Source organism: Aythya marila, assembly GCF_965140915.1.
Source record: "Aythya marila genome assembly, chromosome: 3".
Classification (NCBI taxonomy): domain Eukaryota; kingdom Metazoa; phylum Chordata; class Aves; order Anseriformes; family Anatidae; genus Aythya; species Aythya marila.
Window position 1 is genome coordinate 66,189,967 of NC_139044.1, and position 22,404 is coordinate 66,212,370.

At 42.4% G+C, this 22,404-nt stretch overlaps 1 protein-coding gene across 5 annotated transcripts in view; it reads right to left on the reverse strand.

Moving 5' to 3' along the window:
• Positions 1-10,509, reverse strand: part of FBXL4 (F-box and leucine rich repeat protein 4) — a 62,105-nt gene extending 51,596 nt beyond the window's left edge. For 4 of the 5 annotated variants that reach the window (XR_014317075.1, XR_014317076.1, XM_082755597.1 and 1 more), the window contains exons 1-3: positions 10,451-10,509; positions 5,485-5,656; positions 4,092-4,681 (exon numbers count right to left, since the gene is read on the reverse strand). Coding sequence is in view for 3 of the 5 variants with exons in the window: in XM_082755597.1 (XP_082611723.1) it covers positions 4,092-4,600 (509 nt within the window). In the remaining 2 variants the exon portion in view is untranslated. Of the gene's footprint in view, positions 1-4,091; positions 4,682-5,484; positions 5,657-6,009; positions 6,163-10,450 lie in introns of those variants that run through there. The other variant, XM_082755596.1, reaches the window with a different exon arrangement.
• Positions 10,510-22,404: the final 11,895 nt, after the last annotated feature.

The following is a 22,404-nucleotide window of genomic DNA, read 5'->3' on the forward strand; positions in this document are numbered from 1 at the left end:
AAACAGGGTCCTACAGAAATTCCATCCGTTCAGCGCTTGTTCTCGTGGGGGACTTCAACTTCCCTGACATATCCTGGAAGCACAACACAGCCCAGAGAAAGCAGTCTAGGAGGTTTCTGGAGAGCGTGGAAGATAGCTTCCTGACGCAGCTGGTTAGTGAACCTACCACGGGTGGTGCCCCACTAGACCTTCTCTTCACAAACAGAGAAGGACTGGTGGGAGATGTGATTGTCGGGAGCTGTCTTGGGCAGAGTTACCACGAAATGGTGGAGTTCACTATTCTTGGCGAGGCCAGGAAGGGGACCAGTAAAACTGCTGTATTGGACTTCTGGAGGGCTGACTTTGACCTGCTCAGGACACTGGTTGGTGTCCCCTTGGGAGGCGGTTCTGAAGGGCAGAGGGGTCCAGGAAGGCTGGGCGCTCTTCAAGAGGGAAATCTTAATGGCGCAGGAACGGTCTGTCCCCACGTGCCCAAAGACGAGCTGGCGGGGAAGAAGACCAGCCTGGCTCAACAGAGAATTGTGGCTTGAGCTTAGGAGAAAAAAGAGGGTTTATAATCTTTGGAAAAGTGGGCAGGCCACTACGGAGGACTTTAAGGATGTAGCGAGGCTGTGCAGGGACAAAATTAGGAAGGCCAAAGCTCATCTGGAGCTCAATCTGGCTACTGCCCTTAAAGATAACAAAAAACGTTTCTATAAATACATCAACACAAAAAGGAGGACTAAGGAGAATCTCCATCCTTTACTGGATGTGGGGGGAAACTTAGTTACAAAAGATGAGGAAAAGGTGGAGGTGCTCAATGCCTTCTTTGCCTCAGTCTTTAGCGGCAGTACCGGTTGTTCTCTGGATACCCAGTACCCTGAGCTGGTGGAAGGGGATGGGGAGCAGGATGTGGCCTTCACTATCCACAAAGAACTGGTTGGTGACCTGCTACGGCACTTAGATGTGCACAAGTTGATGGGGCCAGATGGGATCCACCCAAGGGTACTGAGAGAACTGGCAGAGGAGCTGGCCAAGCCACTGTCCATCATTTATCAGCAGTCCTGGCGATCGGGGGAGGTCCCAGTTGACTGGCGGCTAGCAAACATGACGCCCATCTACAAGAAGGGCCGGAGGGCAGACCCGGGAAACTACAGGCCTGTCAGTTTGACCTCAGTGCCAGGGAAGCTCATGGAGCAGATCCTCCTGAGAGTCATCATGCAGCACTTGAAGGGGAAGCAGGCGATCAGGCCCAGTCAGCATGGCTTTATGAAAGGCAGGTCATGCCTGACGAACCTGATCTCCTTCTATGACAAAGTGACGCACTGCATGGACGAGGGAAAGGCTGTGGATGTGGTCTACCTTGACTTCAGCAAGGCTTTTGACACCGTTTCCCACAACATTCTCCTCAAGAAACTGGCTGCTCTTGGCTTGGACTGGCGCACGCTTCGTTGGGTTAGAAACTGGCTGGATAGCTGGGCCCAAAGAGTCGTGGTGCATGGAGTCAAGTCCAGTTGGAGGCCAGTCACTAGTGGCGTCCCCCAGGGCTCGGTGCTGGGGCCGGTCCTCTTTAATATCTTTATCAATGATCTGGACGAGGGCATCGAGTGCACCCCCAGTAAGTTCGCAGATGACACCAAGGTAGGTGCGTGTGTCGATCTGCTTGAGGGTAGGAAAGCTCTGCAGGAGGATCTGGATAGGCTGCACTGATGGGCTGAGGTCAACTGTATGAAGTTTAACAAGGCCAAGTGCCGGGTCCTGCACCTGGGGCGCAATAACCCCAAGCAGAGCTACAGGCTGGGAGAGGAATGGTTGGAAAGCTGCCAGGCAGAGAAGGACCTGGGAGTGATGGTGGATAGTCGGCTGAATATGAGCCAGCAGTGTGCTCAGGTGGCCAAGAAGGCCAACGGCATCCTGGCTTGTATCAGGAACAGTGTGATCAGCAGGGCCAGGGAGGTGATCGTCCCCCTGTACTCAGCTCTGGTGAGGCCGCACCTCGAGTACTGTGTTCAGTTTTGGGCCCCTCGCTACAAGAAGGACATCGAGGTGCTTGAGCGGGTCCAGAGAAGAGCAACAAAACTGGTGAGGGGCCTGGAGAACAAGTCCTACGAGGAGCGGCTGAGGGAGCTGGGCTTGTTCAGCCTGGAGAAGAGGAGGCTCAGGGGCGACCTTATCGCTCTCTATAGGTACCTTAAGGGAGGCTGTAGCGAGGTGGGGGTTGGTCTGTTCTCCCACGTGCCTGGTGACAGGACGAGGGGGAATGGGCTTAAGTTGAGCCAGGGGAGTTTTAGGTTAGATGTTAGGAAGAACTTCTTCACTGAAAGGGTTGTGAGGCATTGGAACAGGCTGCCCAGGGAAGTGGTGGAGTCACCATCCCTGGAAGTCTTTAAAAGACGTTTAGATGTAGAGCTTAGGGATATGGTTTAGTGGGGACTGCTAGCGTTAGGTTAGAGGTTGGACTCAATGATCTTGAGGTCTCTTCCAACCTAGAAATTCTGTGATTATGTTATTATGAAAAAAGGGGAAGTCCGGACTCGTAGTCTAACCACATTTCAAGAGGATAAAGAACATCCCAAAGTTTTTAATGAGTATTTTCTCTTCTATTTTCTTTTAGCTCTCTGAACATTTTTTAGTGCACCTTACTAAACAGCTCCTTCATTTAACATTTAAGCTTTTTTTTTTTTTTTAATTTATTGGTCTTTACACAGAATTGGGAAGAGTTGTATTTTATGAACCAACAACTAGTTAAGCATTTTTAAGACAGCATTTTTCAGAATTATATCCTTGCATTGCACTGCAGCATACTATCTTCTTATATTATGAAGTTACATGAATAATCGCTACATTATTAAACAAGTAAAATTAAAGTTCACAGAACAACTGACCAGAAGTCATTTCACATTAGGTTCTAAGTTCAAGAGTCTTAAAAGCTATCTGCACCCACACAACCCTATAAATAACTTCTGTATTAGTGCCAAACGCATTCCTACTTCTTAACATACGCCTGTCCTTACTAGCTTGACCTATCACTGCTCCTCGAATTCAGATGTTTACTTTAGAGCTACACAGTATCTATTCATTAGAGAGCTGGAAAACAAACTTACTAAACAGTAGATGACACAAACACACTGAACAGATTCATTGAGAGTTCTTATTACATATACAACACCTGATTTTCTAAGGTTTACAAAAAAAAAACATCAGTTGCCTAGTATGCTGAAACATGTTTTAGGTATACTTTTATTGCATATACCAATAATTTTCCTAGTGTTTTTTTCCCCAACTCTGTGTTTTCACGTGTTCTTTCTGTTTTTATTTCCACACCTCCTCACCTTGAGCTTCCCACCTTGCTTACAGCATTTTTCTTCATCCTTTTACTACTCTCCAGGTCCCCCTCTTCCTGATCCCTCACCCCCTACCCAAAATGTGATCAGGAGTTCTCACTATCAAAAAAAAACAACAGGACCAAGGGGGCTGCTTTTCACCCGTGGAGCAAATAAAAAAAAATCAAGTGCTACTCACGCCCTTTGATTCAACCAAAAATAAAGATCAGATAAATGGCATCACCTTTTGTCTGACCATTCTATACTCCTGCTTTTGGCCTCATTTCCAAATGAATAGGTATAGTGCCCAGTTCTAATATATATATATACACACACATGCAACCTAGAGCATGCAGAGAGAAGTTCATGGCTACTTGAAGCAGGACAATATTGCAGCCACAAATCCTCAGTCTTCCAGACAATTTTCCTTTCTTACTACAGAAAGGACTCAGAACTGCCATTTCACAAGTGATTTTGGATATACATAATTACTGCTCGTATGAATTCCAACAACAACAACAAAAAAAAAAACTCTCCTTACTCAAATTAAATCTGATATAAGGATCTGCATTAACTCATGCTACAAAAGAAAAATCCAGATCTCTTCAAGTTGCTACCAAAACATGTCACCAGTCTTAAACTTACACAGAAATAAAGAAAATCTCAGTGGGTCAGAAATGAAATAGAGAAATACTAAGAAGCAAAGTTTGCTAAACAGCATTATTTGTAGTATTTAACATTTTAGAGAATAGAGGAGTGCTCTGAAGTACAGAGAAAAGGAAAATTTACCTTACTTCAGCTGGTGGGTTTTGTGAGTAAGGATTTGCAGAGCATGCCAAAATCCGAACTACAGCTCCGGGATGATATGTTTCCAGAATGTGCACTGCGGTAGGATAAACTTGCTCCTCAAAAGCGAGTTCCACATAGTCCTGGCTGCAGAAGGAGGTGGGCGTCCTCTTGAAGGGCAGTCGAGCACTAGGACAGTGATCCCACCAGGTCCCATAAGTTCGAAACACAGCCGTCTGAGTAAAGTCACCAGAGCTAGGGTACACATTTGGTATACCTGCTAAATTCCACATGGTATATGACATGCTGTTTTCACTACCATAATGGGAGCTGAAATCCAACACTTCTTTGGCATACTGAACTATTTCAACATTGATAGGTAAGGCCCGGGTGTTCGATTCAATAGCCCTCCGGCTATTCATCTCTCCTCTCGTAGCTGTCCTAGCTCGGCGCCGAAGGCACATATAGTAAAACATGCTCAGCACTGTTAACATGGGAAACACTGGTGACATCTAGATACGACTTACGAAGCTGCAAAAGGTCAGGAGTCCTTTATAAGGTGCATTAACTGCTTGTGGTGTTTTGCAAAACAGCTGACAAAACAGAATGAATAAACAGAGTGAGCAGATTAAATATATCTTAAAACATGATTTTACTCTTTTGAATATCCTCTTAAACAATGTACTGCTACTAAAACATTAATAAACTATCATATTTTATGACAATTATTTCTTTGTAGGCTACTAAGCATGGCTTCCCATTTATTGCATTTAAAAGAGAACACTATGAAGAAACATTAACTAAAACTAACCCTCAAGTAACAGTAAGACTAATAGTTAAAATAAGTATTGTTTTCCGGGACTTACTGAGAACAAAAAACATCTTGCACTGACTCATGAAAATGAAGTCAAGTATAAAATGACATCTGGCCCTTGCAGTAAACAACTCTTGTAGGGTTCGTGATTAACTATAGCTAATTTTAATGATGATAATCTGCAGCATAGTTTTAAAACAATTAAAAGAAAAGTTCTAAAGAAAGTACTCGGGTACATGGGCAGGCTGCAACCATACACAGCTCAACAAAACCTAAGTTACTTCACTGCTTGTATTCTGCAGCAAGACTGCTCCCAGCAACCAAATCATTTCATTTAAAGTTAGCTCAACTATATCTAGACTATCATCTGGAGAGTAAATACACTCTTCAAAGACAACTTACATAGGAAGTTGGACAGCTACTCCTGTGAACTGTTTCCTCTAATTTGTTCCCATACTTTGAATGGCTTTTAGAGTGAAACAAAAAGAGCTTTGGGCATTAACCTAAACCTAAAAAAAATCCCACAGTCTTTCCCATACCAGTGCACTAGCATGAATGGTTTCACAAAAATATTTTCATTACCCTTTGAAGTTGTCCATGACAGCATTAACCAATGACTGAAGGGTCACCAGCCTCCTGAAGGATGCTCACAGTTCATTAACACTATCATCTTCCTTTAAGCCACACAACAAAGTAAGTCTTCTGAAGAGTCCTGGCATCAGAAGCAGAAGTCCCCATAGAAAGCATTTTAATTCTGGTAAGAGAAAATGATTTATGTAACAATTCAGTTATACACAAGATGTACTAGATCTGCACAGACATGCACCCTGAAAAAAATCAGCACAAAATGTACTAATAATTAAAGACATCAACCTGTTTTACGTGGCCTAGACTGAATCACAAGTAAAAGACAAACAAGTAGGTTTAACTACTAGAAAAAGGCTAATTATGTATGAGCCTCTTCAGTAAAGTTTTCTGTTTACAGTGGTAAAGAAATATTTATAGCTGAACATTTTTTTTTCAGGACAGAGAAGTGCTGTATCATATTCCCTACTAATAGAGATCCTCTTACATATGCTTGCCCCATATTTAGCAGCCACTCCATACCTGCATGATGCAAACAGTCGGATTTACCCACACACAGCAGAACTGAGACCGCGTTCCCTGATTCCTGCTAGCGGTACACAAGGCACCCGGGCAGTAACACAGCACTCCTGGATCATCCTCTCCAGTACGCAGACTGTTTCTCTGCTGGCCTCCAGATTAGCTTGTTTGCCAGCTCTACCAGGAAAAACAAGGAGCAGCGCCTGTAACCTGCTACAGGCCAGAACAGGGATGACGAAGCATATCTCAGAATAGAATAAACACGTCTCCAACAGCCCTTATGGAGCTGCCGGTTAGTTTACACTAACCAGCATACACTTACATACCACAGTGCGTATCCTGTGGTAACAGCTGAGCCATCAGCAATGACTCTCTAATAGCAGAAGATGCATCACACAGCAATTAACACGATGCCTCTCATTGCCTGGGAGACAAATCACCTTATTTACCATTCAAAATGGGTACACGTGGGGCTGTACCTTGCAGATCTTTTGAAAGCATAAATTGAAACTATGGTAAATAAATAAGCAAGATGGAGAGGAATCAAAGTGGCATTTGTATGCTTCAATGCAAGTCCACTGTGCATATTTCTTGGGTAACTTGCTCGTCTCCCATACTCACAAAATGGGCATACAAACCGCTCTCTCCGTTTGAACGCTGTCAACACGGCGCATGCAGTAACAGATAAGGCAGGCTGCACTATGCCATCCTCTTACGCATGACAGCAAGAAAGTTTCCTAATGAAGTGTTCACTTCTCACTTTCTTGCCTCCTCTATTATTAGCTTTTTGTTTAGTTCCTGCCCTTCATTCAGTTTCACATGTTGACATAGCTGTCAGCAACATGAATTGCTCCTGACATTCAGTGCAGGAGGAAATGCGCAGAGATGGTATTCGGGATTCATTTTAAGCTCTGCTGGAATGCCAAAACCAAATAATGTCACATTTCCCCCAAACATCCTGTTGAACCATCTTTTAGAAAAAGCACTGGAAAAATAGCAGCAAACTCTCCAACCTTTTTCCTTTAAATGAAAATAACAGGTCCCCTGGCCATGGCAGAGGGGTCCCAACTCAGATAATTCTATAATGACAAAAAACAGATAGCTTTTCAGCACGGAACTGCCATAAGATGTATGTGAAGATTACAAGTATCTTCTTCTTCTGGCTTTTTCCCCCTCTTAAGTGAAATCTCTTTATAGAGTGTGCCAGCAGACATCAAGCTTCTTGTCATCAAGCCCTGGCATCACGCGGAGCCCAGTGCAGCCACAAGCCCCAAACTCAAACCTGCACCGATTCAGACAGCTTGGAGCCCACTCCACACGACTCAGGGCTTCACAGAGCTCCGCTTGCAGAGCCACTTGGCTGGGCTGCATGAGTGGGCATGAATCGCCAACCTCATACCACATGTGCCCTACGTAACTTCACACCTGCAGTGAAGACTCAGAACTTGCTCCAACCCCTGCCCAGCGCCCTCAGAGCCCAGCTTACAACTAAGCCACATTCCCATCGCCCCAGCTCAGAGCAGGGTGACCACCCGCTGCCTCGAGGCAACTGAGGAGCCAGATGCCAGGTGTGACACAATGGGTAAATGGCAACCATGCGCAAAGTTCTCCATGATCAGGAGCACCACTTTCTTTGGGTTATTCTTCCCCACCAACCTGAATGATTTCCATCAAATTCTTATCAGACTTACAACCTCGAGACAGACACGGCTTTGTCAGCCTTGGCTGTCATCAGCCAACAGGCTCAAGTTGAGAAGTGGGAACTAACAGGGAAGAGCATACAGCTGTCATAAAACCATGTTAGTCTGAACAATACAAGTGGAAGAAAATTATTTCTAAAGAGTTAAAAGTAACATAGGATTTAGTAGCTTATAAAAGCAGGAAAGAAGGATAAACATTAGGACTGCAATACAAATAGAAACCCTTTTTTCTGGCATTTTAAAAGAAGCATTAACACTTGTATGGAGTTAAAAGACCAATGAAAAACCACTGAAGAGGTTGAAAGACAACAAGCTGGTGAAAGAATTACGCTAAATATAGATCAGTAGGGCCAGGTGGTGGAGAGGTTTGTTCAGAACTACCACAGGTCAACGTGACTTCCAGTTAAAGGGACCCACCTTTGCAAATGTAAAGATGCAGGCTCAGGCCTATGCAATGCATCACAATAAACACCTCCAGAGCAGTGCAAAGCTTACATAGAAAACTTTTTCTTTCTTCCTTCAAACTGATTATTTTTAAGAAACCCATTTGGGCCTATGCAGCTATACCTTCCTATCTGTAGCACTCCTGTTCCATATTGTTCTTTTCTACAGGCATAATTATGCCAAACTGAAGCTTAATAAAGGTTTCATTTAAATGTACCTTTTTTATCCTCCTCCCAGGCAGCAGCACTCTATACTTTTATTTGCTCTTTTTCACATCATATTCTTTTTCAAGACACCATTAAACAGGCTGGCACGGTGCTACTGCGTACCAGGACCACCAGCAGCCACTGCAGAAGCCACTGCAGCCGGATGAGCAGCTCAGCACCCTGAACCAGCTCAGCTTGGCTCGGCTCACTGCCACTTTGGGTGAAGCCAGCGCTGGCTCAGAGCTACCTTCTTTCAAAACACATCACAATCCACATGTTTTATTGGCACTTACAGCCTCTCTTACCCAATCGTCACTTAATTGACAACCATTTCAACGATGTGAGGAAATTCCCTTCTTCTACATGATGAACTCTTCCTCCCTTCTTGCTACACATGCAGAAAGCCTTCTGAGACTGTAATTCATTACTTCCTTTCTTCAAACACTCCTTGATAAAGGAATATATCTTATGGCTTCTCTACATATTTAATTGGAACAGGAAGTAACTAAACAAAAGTATTCAAGGGTACTAGATCTCTTTGTACCACTTTGCTCTTTTTTACAGGGTGTATACGTACGCAAATCCATTGCCCAGCTTCCAAGTAACCCATCCTGTTCATAATTATTGTACCATTCAGTTTGTTTATTTTTGCAAATTCAACTCCCCAGCATTCAGTTTTCTCCCATAAGTGCAGAAACATGAGCAATACGTAGTTACTCGCCAATCAGAATGCTACAAAGATGTGGGAAATACACAGAAAAATAGTGGGGGGTCGAGGGGCTGCTGAGCGAAGGATGTGTGTAAGAGACATAATAAGGTAACATATTATACATAGGAATAAAAAAATGAAAGATGGCATATTTCATCCCTGAGCCATCCCTGACAATACACATGTTAGAGAAGAGTTCGTACTATTTCAAGAGAAGCAAATGCTGTATCTAAAAGTCACTCATGCAACAGGTTGAGTTTTAAAGCCAGAGGAGTAGCAGTTCCTCTTTACACCAGTTTTGCTGATCCCATGCTTGGGAATACCACGTAGAGTTTCCTTTCGTTTGACTATAGAAGAAACAGCAACATTGATAAGTTGCAAAAAGCAAAACTAATAGATCATATTATCTCTGAAGAAAGATTAATGCAATTAATAACTACATCTCATGTAAAAGATGGTCAAGGGGAATGTTAATTATCTTTGCATGTTAATGCACAGAGGAAATACTGGAACCTTACATTAGAGGCTAAAACAGTATTTTTACCACGTGTTAGCATCTCTCGCTGTTAATTTTGTACATTATGCCAATGCCTACATTCAGCTTGTTGAAGTGAGGAGCTAACATCAGTTAAAAGTGAGTAAGCTCTTACAACACTTAGGCCCCACTTGCTGTGCTGCTTCGTGGAAGATGTCCTGGCTGTGACACTGAGCCATTTTACACAGGGGAAACTTCTAAACTCACACCTTGGGACGCAACTGGATGTTAAGCAATTTGAACTATTTAAAGCCTTGTTTGTCTTGTTGTCATGAGCATCAGACCATCCCAAATCCACGCTTTCCAAATGACTCCAGTGACCGCCTCCGCCTTCTGGCGAGGACCAGACCTCAGGTGGCGGCTTGGCACCCCGGTACCCGTCAGACAAACCCCAGCTGTGCGGGCAGCTCGGGGCGACCACCGCCTCCCGCAGCCTGCCCAGGGCACCGCGCCCCGCGGGGTGCCGACCACCAGGCACAGCCCCCGCACCCGGCGCAGAGCCACTTCCTTACCAACTGCCCTCCCAGCCACGCCGCAGAGGTAAGAAATAAAATCAACCCTGGGCCAGCCCCGTGGCCTCCCTCAGGTGTAAGCGGGCACGAGCCCGGCACCCCGCCCGGGCAGCGCCCCGCGGACAGGCGCTCAGGGAGCACCCCATGGACCCCCCTCCTGCCCCTGCCTCCCTCCAGCCGCCCCCCGGAGCCCCGCGGGACCCCAGCGGGACCCCAGCCCGCCCCTCCCGGCCCTGCCGGCCGCAGACGCGAGGCGCCCGCCCGGAGCCCACGGAGCCCCCGAGCCCCGGCAGCCGCCCCCAGCCCGGCCCAGCCCGGCCCCGGCCCCTGCCCCGTACCGCTCCGCAGGGCGAAGCCGCCGCCGCCGCCGGAAGCCCCGCACGGCCGCGGAGGGCGGGCCGGCGGGAGGGGCGGGGCCGCCGGCTGCGCGTGCCCGCGCCGTTATGGCCGTTAACGGGCGGGGCGCTGAGGGGAGCGGCGGGAGCACCCCGCAACACACACAGACATACACAAGGGGTTGCCGTAGGCGGCCTGAGAGCACGGGCCTGGCTTTAATTGATAATTGTTAATGAGTGCACCCTCCAGCTCGGGTGTGTTGCGAAATGAGCGTCACGGGCGGCTTCCGCGCTGCCTCGTTCGGCACGCATGCCCGGGCGCTCGTGCCTCCTGCCCCAAAAGCTGTTTCCTCTCCAGGTCCTGTGGCGATCGCCCAAGCCGCTGTCAGTCCCTCCAGGCTCCTCAGACCCCAGCGCCACTCCACTAAACGTGGTACCAGGCAAAACGCCTGGCGAGCTGTGGTAAGGGTGTGCCTCGCCACAAGGAACCTCCTTGGCAGCCCTTGTTTAATCTTTGACAAACAGTGACTAACAGAAACCTGCAAAACCTCAGAAGCACGTTTTCTTCATTTACTACTACTCCTTCAGCAGTACTACTGTATAGAAGCATTAACAGTGTGACATCAAACTTACACAAATATAACCTAAAGTCGTGTCAGTGTATGCACTGCCCTGATACCTTTCACTTACAGCAGAAAATATTGATGCTGACTTTGACCAGGTGTTCAGAAACCTCTAAAAATACAAAAAAAAAAAAAAAAAAAAAAAAAAAAAAAAAAAAAGTTTGCTATCTAAGGTACTTTATATATAATGCTTTAACACAAATTCTATAACCTTACAAAAATTTCCACACCTAGAAATTTATAATAGGAAGCTTCCCTACTGCTAAGTGGCAAACAGGCCACCACATAACCCTGCTTTCCACAGACAGACCTGCCAGGGTGACTTGTGTATAGGCCTCTCATATACCCTCATATACGTGTGCACATGCAGATATATAAAAGATGTTTAGATTTAGAGCTTAGTGATATGGTTTAATGCAGGACTTGTTAGTGTTAGGTCAGAGGTTGTACTAGATGATCTTAGAGGTCTCTTCCAACCTAAATGATTCTGGATTCTGCATAAATATGTTGTATGCATAAGATGCTGCTGTACCGTATATGGTCATTTTAAAATAACATCTTAACCCCAACTTTTAGGGCATTTCTTCTATGAAAGAGAAGGGCACGCTGTTCAGGTTCAAGGGCACAATTTATCTGATCCATTCAAGACTTCTACTTTGGCACAAAATGTATCACTAAGGAACAGGAACCTAAAAGTCTCAATTCCTGGCTATAATGAAAAAGCACACAACTAGTTTGAATACCTGGTCAAAGGTCTATGTTTGACCAAATTGTTCATATCCAGTGATTATTTTAAGGCTGCATTGATACTGAGCTCTCTGTTACTGAAGAGGATAGAAGAATATGAAAAGTTTTTTCTCTCATTCCACTCACCGTCCTCCAGCTCACATCCTCACGACTGAAAGATTCATCTTGTTCATCCCAGGCAGATACATCTTATTTAAATTTAGCTTTCTAAAAGTTACGTGTTTGATCTGGTCTGCTAGGCACATTCTCTGTGATCCATGGGGAGACAGCAAAACCTCCAAGTGTTTCAGCCTGTTCATTCACTCCTACAATAGATGCCTAGGAGATAGGGAAGATACCACCACTGCCGGGAGCTGCATGCACTTAGCACAGACCATCCCCAGGCTTTCCAACAGCAAATACGATGTGCTGTTTGTGAACACACAATTACCAGGAAAGACCGATTACAGAACCAACTTCACTGATTCACAAAGGTTGCCCAAGGGCAGGTGACATTTTGAAACTAAAGAGAGGCTGGTGTTTTTCAGTGGGAATAAACAACATTGAGTGATGTACTGGGGCACAGGTGACAGGGTCCTTTTTGTCTATGTTGCTGTCTCAAATTCTAGCTATCATCCAAGGCAAGCGAGTAGGTCTTGAATCACAGTCAGATACTTCAACTAAGTTGCAAGCTGCCATTGTGCTGAATATCCAGGGTAAAAATCTCCGTAGGACAGGAGGTGGAGATCCCATGCGGTCAGCAGTGTGCAGCAGTTGAAGCTACAAGGTTATGCTCTACACCCACAGAAGATGTGCAGATCCACTCTTCTAGGTTATCAAGCAATGAAGCTTACCTAAGTGTGGCCTAAAGAGTCACAATACAAGTCTTCCTGAAAGCAGGCTAACACAGGTAACACTGAGATTTGACAAAAAGGAGGCCTGTGTTGCGATTTCTAACACACCAGTTGAGAAAACATTTGTAAACAAATTGTGAAAAAAATACTTGACTTGTAAATCACCAGTTTCTGCTTTCAGTTGGAAACTGATCTGAATTTTATTATCCCATTGTAAAGCTTGTATTTTAAGTGTTAAACTGAACCCTGAACATAATGAAATCATTTTAATCAGTGGGTTATTTTTAATAGAACAGACTTAGCCAAGCGTTAACTGCTAAGCTGCACTGAGCGCATACGCACAGCACTGTTACCATTGGTGTGAGTTGTTCTCTCTGGCTTCGTCTGCATCCCAGGATATTAACCCACCATGGGAAACAACTTGCTGTCTCTTGGGCCAGCATTACTGCTTTTTGATTTGTGAAATTACATATATTCTTTGAAGTGGAAGAGAAAGTACGCTAAGTCAATGAGACTTTTCACTCAGTAAATTTAAATGTTTGTAGGTGTTCTCATGAACCAGGACTAACAAGGCCTTGCTTTCAGTGTCAGTTTAAACTGAAGAAAGAAAATATTCTCTTCAATTCCTCTGGAAATTTTTTATTCCGTGTGTTTTGCTTTTTCCCATGTCACAATATTTTGCATAGCATCCTCTGCTATGCTCTCTGACAACAGCAAATTGTATAGTTAATCATATTGGCTGCATTTTATCTTCCTTTTTTTCATGTATTTTTATTAAATGATAAAGAGAAGAAAATGCCACAGTACAAGTATGTGCTTAATTGTTATGCACAATTAAACTGCTGCAGTATTTCATCTGACTGTCTGTCTGCTGCTTGGCACTGGTTCCTGGTAGATCACAGACTGTAGACTATGTACTCACTGGGGCAAGGGCAATGCCTTGCTATGTCTTCTGTGAAGTATGTGAATACATATTGTCAAATTATTTAATAAAAACAGTTTTAGCTTTTGAATAACTAAAGACTGCAGTTCTTATGGAAGCACTCTGCATGCTATGTAATTAAACTTTAAGGGAAAAGCAAAAAGAATGAGAAGAAAATAATTTATCAAAATACAGTATTACTTGGACTTATTATGGTTAAAAATCTTTCCTTTTTATCTTTTTGCAGAAATACACTCATGAGCAGTAATCCTAAAGCTTGGAAGCGATGTGTTAACTAAAATCTTCATGAGGTTTTTAATGAGGATTAGGGAATCTGAGATGATTAAAACTACTGTGTACAAGGAGGTTGTTGTGTGAGAATCTTCAGACAAGTTTTAAATCAGAATCCTTTGTCAGCAGCAGTGGGATCCAGTAAGGATAATATGCTAATTTTTAACTAGCAATAGGCTTCATATAGGGATCTAAAGAGACAGAGATAGATACAATCTTATTAAGCTTTTGTGTTGACACTGCACAGCTTGTTACTGCATTCAACTGAAATTTAAGAGTGGGAATGGAAAACCTGTATAACATTTTAGTAAGATATACAGTAACACTGAAACCTGCATAACAATTGGAAGAATAAGTAGGGAATTCTCTTAGCCCTTGGGCTACCGCCGTTTTTCTGTTCCAGCAGACAAGTAAATGCTCTAGGTGTCTATGCCATAAAAACTTTCCCAGAGGCAATTCTGGCAAAGCACCTACATTCTTCAAACCGGACCCGTTGCTTTAACCTTCTGAATGTCACATTTCTAAAGCAAAGTGCTTCTGCTGCACCGCCGGCTGCTTCTAGTCTCCAGGCTTTCCTTACAGCCTGCTAGGAGTGCAGGAGAGTATCACAGGAATGTATGCTCAAGGAACAGGGACAATTGATTCTCTCTTCATTACAACTGGAGAGCTGCAAGGTACATATGAACAAGGTCTTGCTGTAATTTCATGATGAAAGGAATGTTCTTATAATTAGTGGGACTCTGTATTTTATCGAGCTTATGATATTGATCGGTAGTGACTGTTAATCAGCTCAAGTCTCCTTTGTCACTCCAGTACTTTTTCTTTGTAAATACATGTATATCAGCCATTTCATATTTTCTTGCATAATGGCTGCATGAGCCTGACTGGCATCAAGGAGCAGATGACTGGTAGTTTTGAAATAGAAGTATGTAATGGCCACACTGTGCGTGTTTTTAGAACAAAAGCCAAGGGAATATATATACAGCTGCAGTGCAGTACTTCAGTGCTTGCAGATCTGAGCCATATTGATTTCAGTAGAGATATGTCATTTAGCCTCACAAAAAGACATTGTTAGCCTCTCATCAAGCATCACATAACTATTTTAAACCCTTTTAAATATGTTCATGTGACCAGAGACATTTTTATAGGTCAGTTGTGTTCCATAGCTACAGAGCTGTCTGTGGCTCATCCAACTGCTGCCACATTTCACAATGGCATGATCAGTCAAAGCAGAACTCAGCAGAGCTGAAGACTTACAGAACTAAACAGTGAGCTGATTCCACCCAAGGGTTAGAAACCTGGAAAACTATGAAAAGTACTGTGAAGTTCATATCACTGCTCCAGTCCGATCAATGGGAGCATTGTTACCAATGTCAATGAATGGAGAATTGTTGGTGCTTTGCAACCAATGTCTTAGACTTCCAAGACGAAGGATCAGATGTGCTAAAGTTTTCTTTCAGAAATAATGTGTGCATCCACTACATGCAGAAAAGCTGCTTTCAGCCATATAAATACACTAATAGTAAAGCCATATGCTTATCCAGGACCATTCTCCACTGTTAAAGATGTCACACAAGTATAAAACCAAAAGTAATATATTAAAAGACAGTATAAGAAAATTTATCCACAAAAATTTAAGGAAGCTTTATTGCTTGCTCAGTTTTAATAATAGCAATAAAAAAAAAAAAAAAAAAAAAGGAGGGGAAATATACAAAACATATTGCAAAGCTTATTTTGTGATGGAACTGCTCAGAATATGTAATAGAATTCAGCGTCTTATTATATTGCCTTGTTCTAAAGCAAAATGATTCCTAAACTTCAGCAAAGGAAAGTCTGGGAGCTCTAGTCTAAACATGGTTTACCAGCCTTGAGAAGTTATGGGAAATCTACCACAATGTGGGCAGTTAATGACCTAATGACCTCGTGGTTAATCTAATGAGTCCTCTTCAGCAAGCAAGGGCACAAAAAAAAAAAAAAAAAAAAAAAAAAAAAAAAGGAACATATCTTCTCAAAGAGATAAGGTCTATTCATCAGCAGAAGTTCAGTCCTCCCAGAATTGAGGATAAATGGCTTCAGGTCATCTGGCCCAGTTTGTCATTGAAGTATTTTTCCAGAATATAGAGCAAACTAGAAGAATGAATTGAGAAAGAGGACTCGTATTGCTAGGGTGTGTGCGTATAACTGGTAAGAAGTCTCTAGTTTTGTTCTTTCTGCTCTTTGTTTCCAGCAGATAACGTGTAAGAAAAGAGGCTGACACTTCCCTAAATATATAAGCTTGTAGCAGACAATTTCAGGAAAGACTTAATGAGCTTCTGCTTCTAATGAGAAGCTTGTAGCCACATCCCCTTTCCTTCAATGGCAACAGCTGCAAGTCCCACTGTGCAAGCATGCTTGTAATGTGTATATGCACACACACACATATGGTTGCAGGAAATACTTTTGATTTGTTTAATTTGTGAATGCCACACAAGTTACTGATGTGGTGCAAATACAAAATAATACAGCTAGTTGTCTGACCCAAACACTCTCTGTTTAGGAATGAATTTACTACAGCAATAGAAACAACTGGGCTGTCGTTTGTGCATTAAGCATGGATACCACTTCGGTATTCGAACAGGCAGAACACAGAAGGCAAGAATCTGATTTTTTCATTCTTATCTACTGATTACATGGGTATTTTCTACCTTAATGAACTAAATTCTCTATTTCCATCTTACGGCTAGTCGTAAACAAGGTAGCTGATGGTTAAAAGTAGTTCTCCAGCCCTTGTGTCTTAGTTTATTTAGCTAGCTGCCTTCTATTATGTATATTTAGAGCTTTTTAAATCATCACATTTTCTTGAAGGAATTTGGCTGGTTTCCATAGCTGATGAAGTAGGTTTGTCATCCAGGTAATATTTATAGAGAGAGGGTGAATAAGCAGCAATATCAAGCAACATAATGTCCTATTTGTACATAGGGAAATCACATAGGACAGGACATCTACATGTAAGTTCTTTGTGCAGCATTGCTAGGGAGAAATTCAGGGAAGTGGAAGGAAATGTTAGCTGATCCCAAACAAGAAAAAATAGGCATCATTTTAAATTAATTCATTTTCCAGCTCCACACATCAGTGTCACTTTGGAAAGAGGGCTCATAGCATAATGGGTGGCAGCAGTTCCAAGCTATAATGTTATCGGTGCTGTGAAACTTTAAACACGCAGATGTGTTCAGAGTTAAGTATGACAGAGTCGCACACTGCTAAGCCAGCATGGTCTGTGATTTTATCAGCTGTGGATTGATTCCTGGTATGTTAATGAAGACCTATGTATAGTTTTCTTGATTAATTTAAGGCTTAGAACTTGTTACTTCAGTACTAAACAAGATTTAGGCTTTTGAGCTGTTGCATCCGATACCTCAATTATTCATCCTGGGAATTAATGTACAATTAGCATGAATTCCTGCTCACATGGAAATAGATGGTTATGTTAATTTGGATGCAGTTGCAGAAAGAGTTCTGAATAATGAAAAGATGCATTAATATCTTTGTATTGGATACAGATCAGGCTGAGCAAGAAACCATTTTTTTTCATGTAAAACTGTCTTCACAGTTTGTTTTATTTGTTCCTTTCTCCCTTTGGGTTCAGGCTACTCAGCACATCTGCAATGATTTCCCATAATTATGACAGTTAAATATTTTTTGACTACAAAAATATATAAATGTTTGGCCTACTTCCGTACTGATTTATACACTTCTGACTGAGGGTAAGTCCTTTGAAGTGACTGGAATTACCCCATTATGAAGTCACTTAAGGAAGATCGTAGGTAGGTCAGTTCTTCCTGGAGCTTTTTCCTCCAACATGTCATGCCTGAGATTTACCAGTGAGTAACTGGTGCTGTAATTAATTAGTTCATCCAAAAACAAGGTAACAAGGTGCAGTTGCTAAGAGCACTGGAATGTCTTTTCATGGCAGAGCTGTTTCATTCTTAGCTTTTAAATGCAGCAAATTCACCAAAAGTGCAGGCTTTGGTTCAGTTCTGTTTTTTTGTCTATTGATTTCTCTGCTTCCTGGCACCAAACACTTTTCTTGATGTTTGGAGGACATAGCTAGGGATCATCAGTCCAAGCCTGAAGCTGCAGTGACATCTGCAGTTCCTGTGTGAGTTAGGGAGGCTTGGGATGCACAGAAAGATGCTTCTGTCTGTGCAGCCCTCTCACCTCCACACAGGGGACACCGAGTTACTTAGAATAACTGCTGAAATGAACCAGTGTTTTGCTGCCTGCTGATAGCTTCCAGCGTGCATTCATGAAAGATATTCAGCATTGCTAGTGAGATTTTTCCCTCTCCTCATATAATCCTTTGGACTGCTGTCCCGTACCTGGCTTTCTGACAATCACTTATTCTGAGCACATACTTAGTCCTGAAGGTGGCATTGTTATTGACTGAATGTACTAACTGCTTGAGAAAATGTTGATTACTTCACATTCTTGAAAATTAATCCTGAAACCTTCCTGAACTATATTAGTCAACTCCTTTAACTTGTCCTGCACTAGAGAAGGTGGAGGCCAGCAATGTCATCAAAGAGCAGGTGCTCCTCCCTGCCTCATTAGCACCTTGCCTTTCTTCTTCGGTAGCAAAATCACAGAACCAAGAACACTATTTATAGCTTTTACAGGGCTGCAGTGGCCTGTCCCATCTCTGCAGCTAACCATTTGTCTGCTCACCATGGTGAATCAGCCCCTGGTGACAGCACCCTCAAGACATGCAGAGGCGACAGCTCTGGAATGAGGCAGCAGGTCTGAAGGAGGTTGGTGGCCACCAGAGTGGTGGCCAGTGGAAGAGCTTAAACACGCCAGCTTCTGGGAGACAGAGGAAGGAGTTAGGAGCGTGAGGGTGATAAAAGGGGAATACAGGGGTGACAGAGGGAGGAGAAGCCAGAACTCCCATAAATAAAGAGCTGGCTGGATCCCAGGCCAGAAGGGTAATCTCAAAATGCCTATAAAGAGGATGCTGGTAACAAATGACTTTTTATAGGTGTATTCAGACTACATTAGGAACAGAATGCAAGGGGGTGATTAAATGCAATAATAGAAGATAAGCTAGAAAAAAAAAATGGGATATTTTCTGCCCTGTATTTGCAATAATTACCTTTTGACAGTCACCTTTGGGTGAAGTAACAAAATCAAATACTAGTGTTGCATTATTTTGTGATCATCAAGGATGTCTGTAGTCCTCTGTCTTAATGTATATTTCACCAGATGTCTTTGTGGTTCTGGGATATCTGTAGAGATTTTTCCTTCCATATACAAGGCAGAACAGCACAGCTGGCTGAGGATATTGCTCTGAAGTGCTATGCCGGCCTGCCTCCACATACTGAATACTGGAATTAGGAATCATTAATTCAGGTTGAAATGGAAAATCCTGTACTTCTAATGACAATAGCAATAGTTACAATGACGAGAAGTGCTTTTCTTATTACATTAACAGGTAGGGACCTGTAAGTGCTGCTAGCAGAGGTGTGCAGTGCAAGTGCTGTGGTGATCTATTTTCAGCACATAGGAAATGTCTCTGTACGGAGTCCTAGCATGCTGTAGTGGCCATACACACAAGTGGCAATCAGATGCTCTAGGTAGTAACACCTGGCTCTGCTGCAGCCAGCTAAGTGACCTTAAGTATCTATCACTTATATATGTATGCAGATGTTCTCCCATCACAAAGGAGGATTAATAGTGCTGCTTCACAGAGCTAATGAGAAAATGGATCAGTTAATGTTTGATTCACAAGAGCCATAAAGCATTATATAGACAGTGTTTGCTTTTAATTTGTTGCTCTATCATGCTAGCTAATAAGCTGTATTATTCATATTCATACCATTATTAAAATCACATTATATTTCTGAGCTAACCCAAAGCATCTTTCTGGTATGTTTTTTCATGCTTCTTTTCCATTTAGTATTTCTCTGCCAGGCTACCTGATGTGCAGAATATCAGTTCTGCAGTATGCTTGTGTTAGAAGATATGGGCAGGTAGGATCTGGTTTTGTTTGTTTGTTTGTCTGTTTCCTCCAGAAAGTCACGATCAAAGAGGTTTATTCTCCTCTTACAATATCTAATGATCTCTAATTTTTTCCTCAGCTTCAGGATTTCATTGTTGAGAATGTTTACTGTTCTGGATGAAAAAGTCTTAAAGGACCTGACTCAAAGTTTGTCCTCCCACTGCTATAAAGCTGAAAGAGATAATTCCCAAATAATAAAACCATACACTCAGATTTCAATAGAGCACGCATGCTTTTTCCATCTGGTCCTTGTACCAGCTAACAGGGGTGAAAAGCCGTCATCAGCAAATGATGTGAAACACATCATTTAGTCACACATAATTTCTTTTCTGTTTAATACCAGAGGACGTATGATTTTGTAAATATTTCTATGGGGTCTTAGAGCCACCTATATAAAAATAGAATCATATTCAATAATGGCAGATCACCAACACAAAAGCGAGTTCATGTTAAAATGGAATGTAGCAACAAATGTACACTACTAATGCAAATAAACATTCTGTTTTGTGTACTTATCTGCTTCTTCTTGTTGTTTTTACTTTTGTCACTAGGATTTCTATTCATCAAAGCTCACACGTTCCTCAAACAAGGTGGGCTATAGCCTGTCCTGGTACAAGCATAAATGTCCTGGCAATGTAGTTTGAGGACGAGACAGATCCTCTTTAGAGCTCTTCAAACTCTAAACTCTATTTCCTTTAGGAAAAAAAAAAAAAAGCCACTCTTTTATTTCCTTCTGTTGTATGCCACTTAGCCTTCCTGATGTGAGCTACTTTCTTATGACAGCAGTTCATTTGAAGCCTCCATTAAAAGCATCTTTCTACAGCACTGTGTGAGTCTTCCCAGTCCACCCAGTCAGAGAGTTTCTTTTCACTTGTAACTTCCCATCTGGAAGTGGAGCCTTCTGAAAAATCAGTTCTCACTCTTTCAAGGGTTAAATTTCTGCTAACAAATATGGACTATTTGATATGAAAACCATTATTGTTTGATATGTCAAATAAAACATTTGTCAATCAAAAGTCTTTAAGCACTGGGCTATGTGACATTTACTCTTTTATAAACCGACAAAGTCCCTGGCGGCATGCCTTTCTTCCTCTCATTTAAATAGTGGTAGGAGAACAAATCACACTTCAGGGCAAGTTGATAACTGCCAGTCACGATTTCTGCCTTGTTTACTATAATGAGGAGGGTAATAAATGCATCTGACCATTTCAGCTGGCATTTGCATAGATGAATGATTTGTCCAGTCAGTCGCTCTCCAGTGATTTGGGCCTTTTTGTCAGCACAAAGAGCATTCAGTCTCCCTGGAATTTACAGCAGCCAAGCTCTCATTAGCAAACATCCTTTACCATGAATGATTCAAATAATTACCACTGAAATAATAAACTGTTTCACAAAAACATTTTATTTGATGGCTCCAAACATCAACTTTTCTGAATTGTTGACATTCAAATAAGCCAGAGAGCTTTATTGTTAGGCAACAATGATCCCCTTGTAAAAGGGTGGGCATTGTTTTACCTCCAGTAGACCTTTAAACTTGGCCAGATATCAAATGTGTCCCTCAAGCAGCTAGCCAACGTGCTGGGTAATCGGAGGGCACGTACCAGATGGAGCTATAGTAAAACTGTATGTTCAGACTTCCAACTAATTTTCACTACATTTACTTACGATATTGCAAGCATAAAACTCCAGACTAATTAGCAGCAAGATATCTATTTGCATCTACAGGAGTTGTATAATTATTAAATGCTTCTGCTTACACTGAACTCTCAGTTCTGAGTTCTCTTCTGTAATGATATTCTATGTGTATAATTAAGTGTTATTTGATATAGTTTTGGAGTTCAATCAAATGAGCAAGCAACAATTATATCCTATTATGATCTCCTCTAGTGCCTGGCAGTAGGAATGATGTCACTGTGTTTCCAAACCCATAGCACGAGGCAAAAGGTATTTCCTGCCATCACTCTCCTTTAGCCTTTCTACCATGCCTAATTAGAAAAGTTTTATTATTTAATTTAGAGCAGGGCTATTTACTCTGAGTGTTCATAGGCTGCAGGAATGTATTCAGTTTTCATTGCAACCTTGTTTGTATGGGTATGTGTGTGAAATTATTATCTTAATATCAACCGAACAGGATTCAGTTGCACATTTTATGCTGCTTTTAACTGCAAGGAGACAAAACACAACCACAGAAAGGGGAAATATTTCACTCATCCTAGCACATCCTTCGCTGCATTATTTCACTTTCATATTGAGGTAGGGTAGGTAACAATAATCTTGAACAGCCTAATACCTAAACAACCTAATACCGAAAACCTTGATGTTTGGAAATAGAATAACTGAGCCCTGATTTTCATTTATAGACCCTTTATACCCCTCTGGCAAGATGAATTCCTTATGCTGCCAATGTGAGGTAGAGAGCTCTTAAAATATATGAAAAGCAAGCCAGTAAAATTAAATACATTAAAACACATGACTGTTGTTTACAAGCTATAAAGTATACTCCTTAA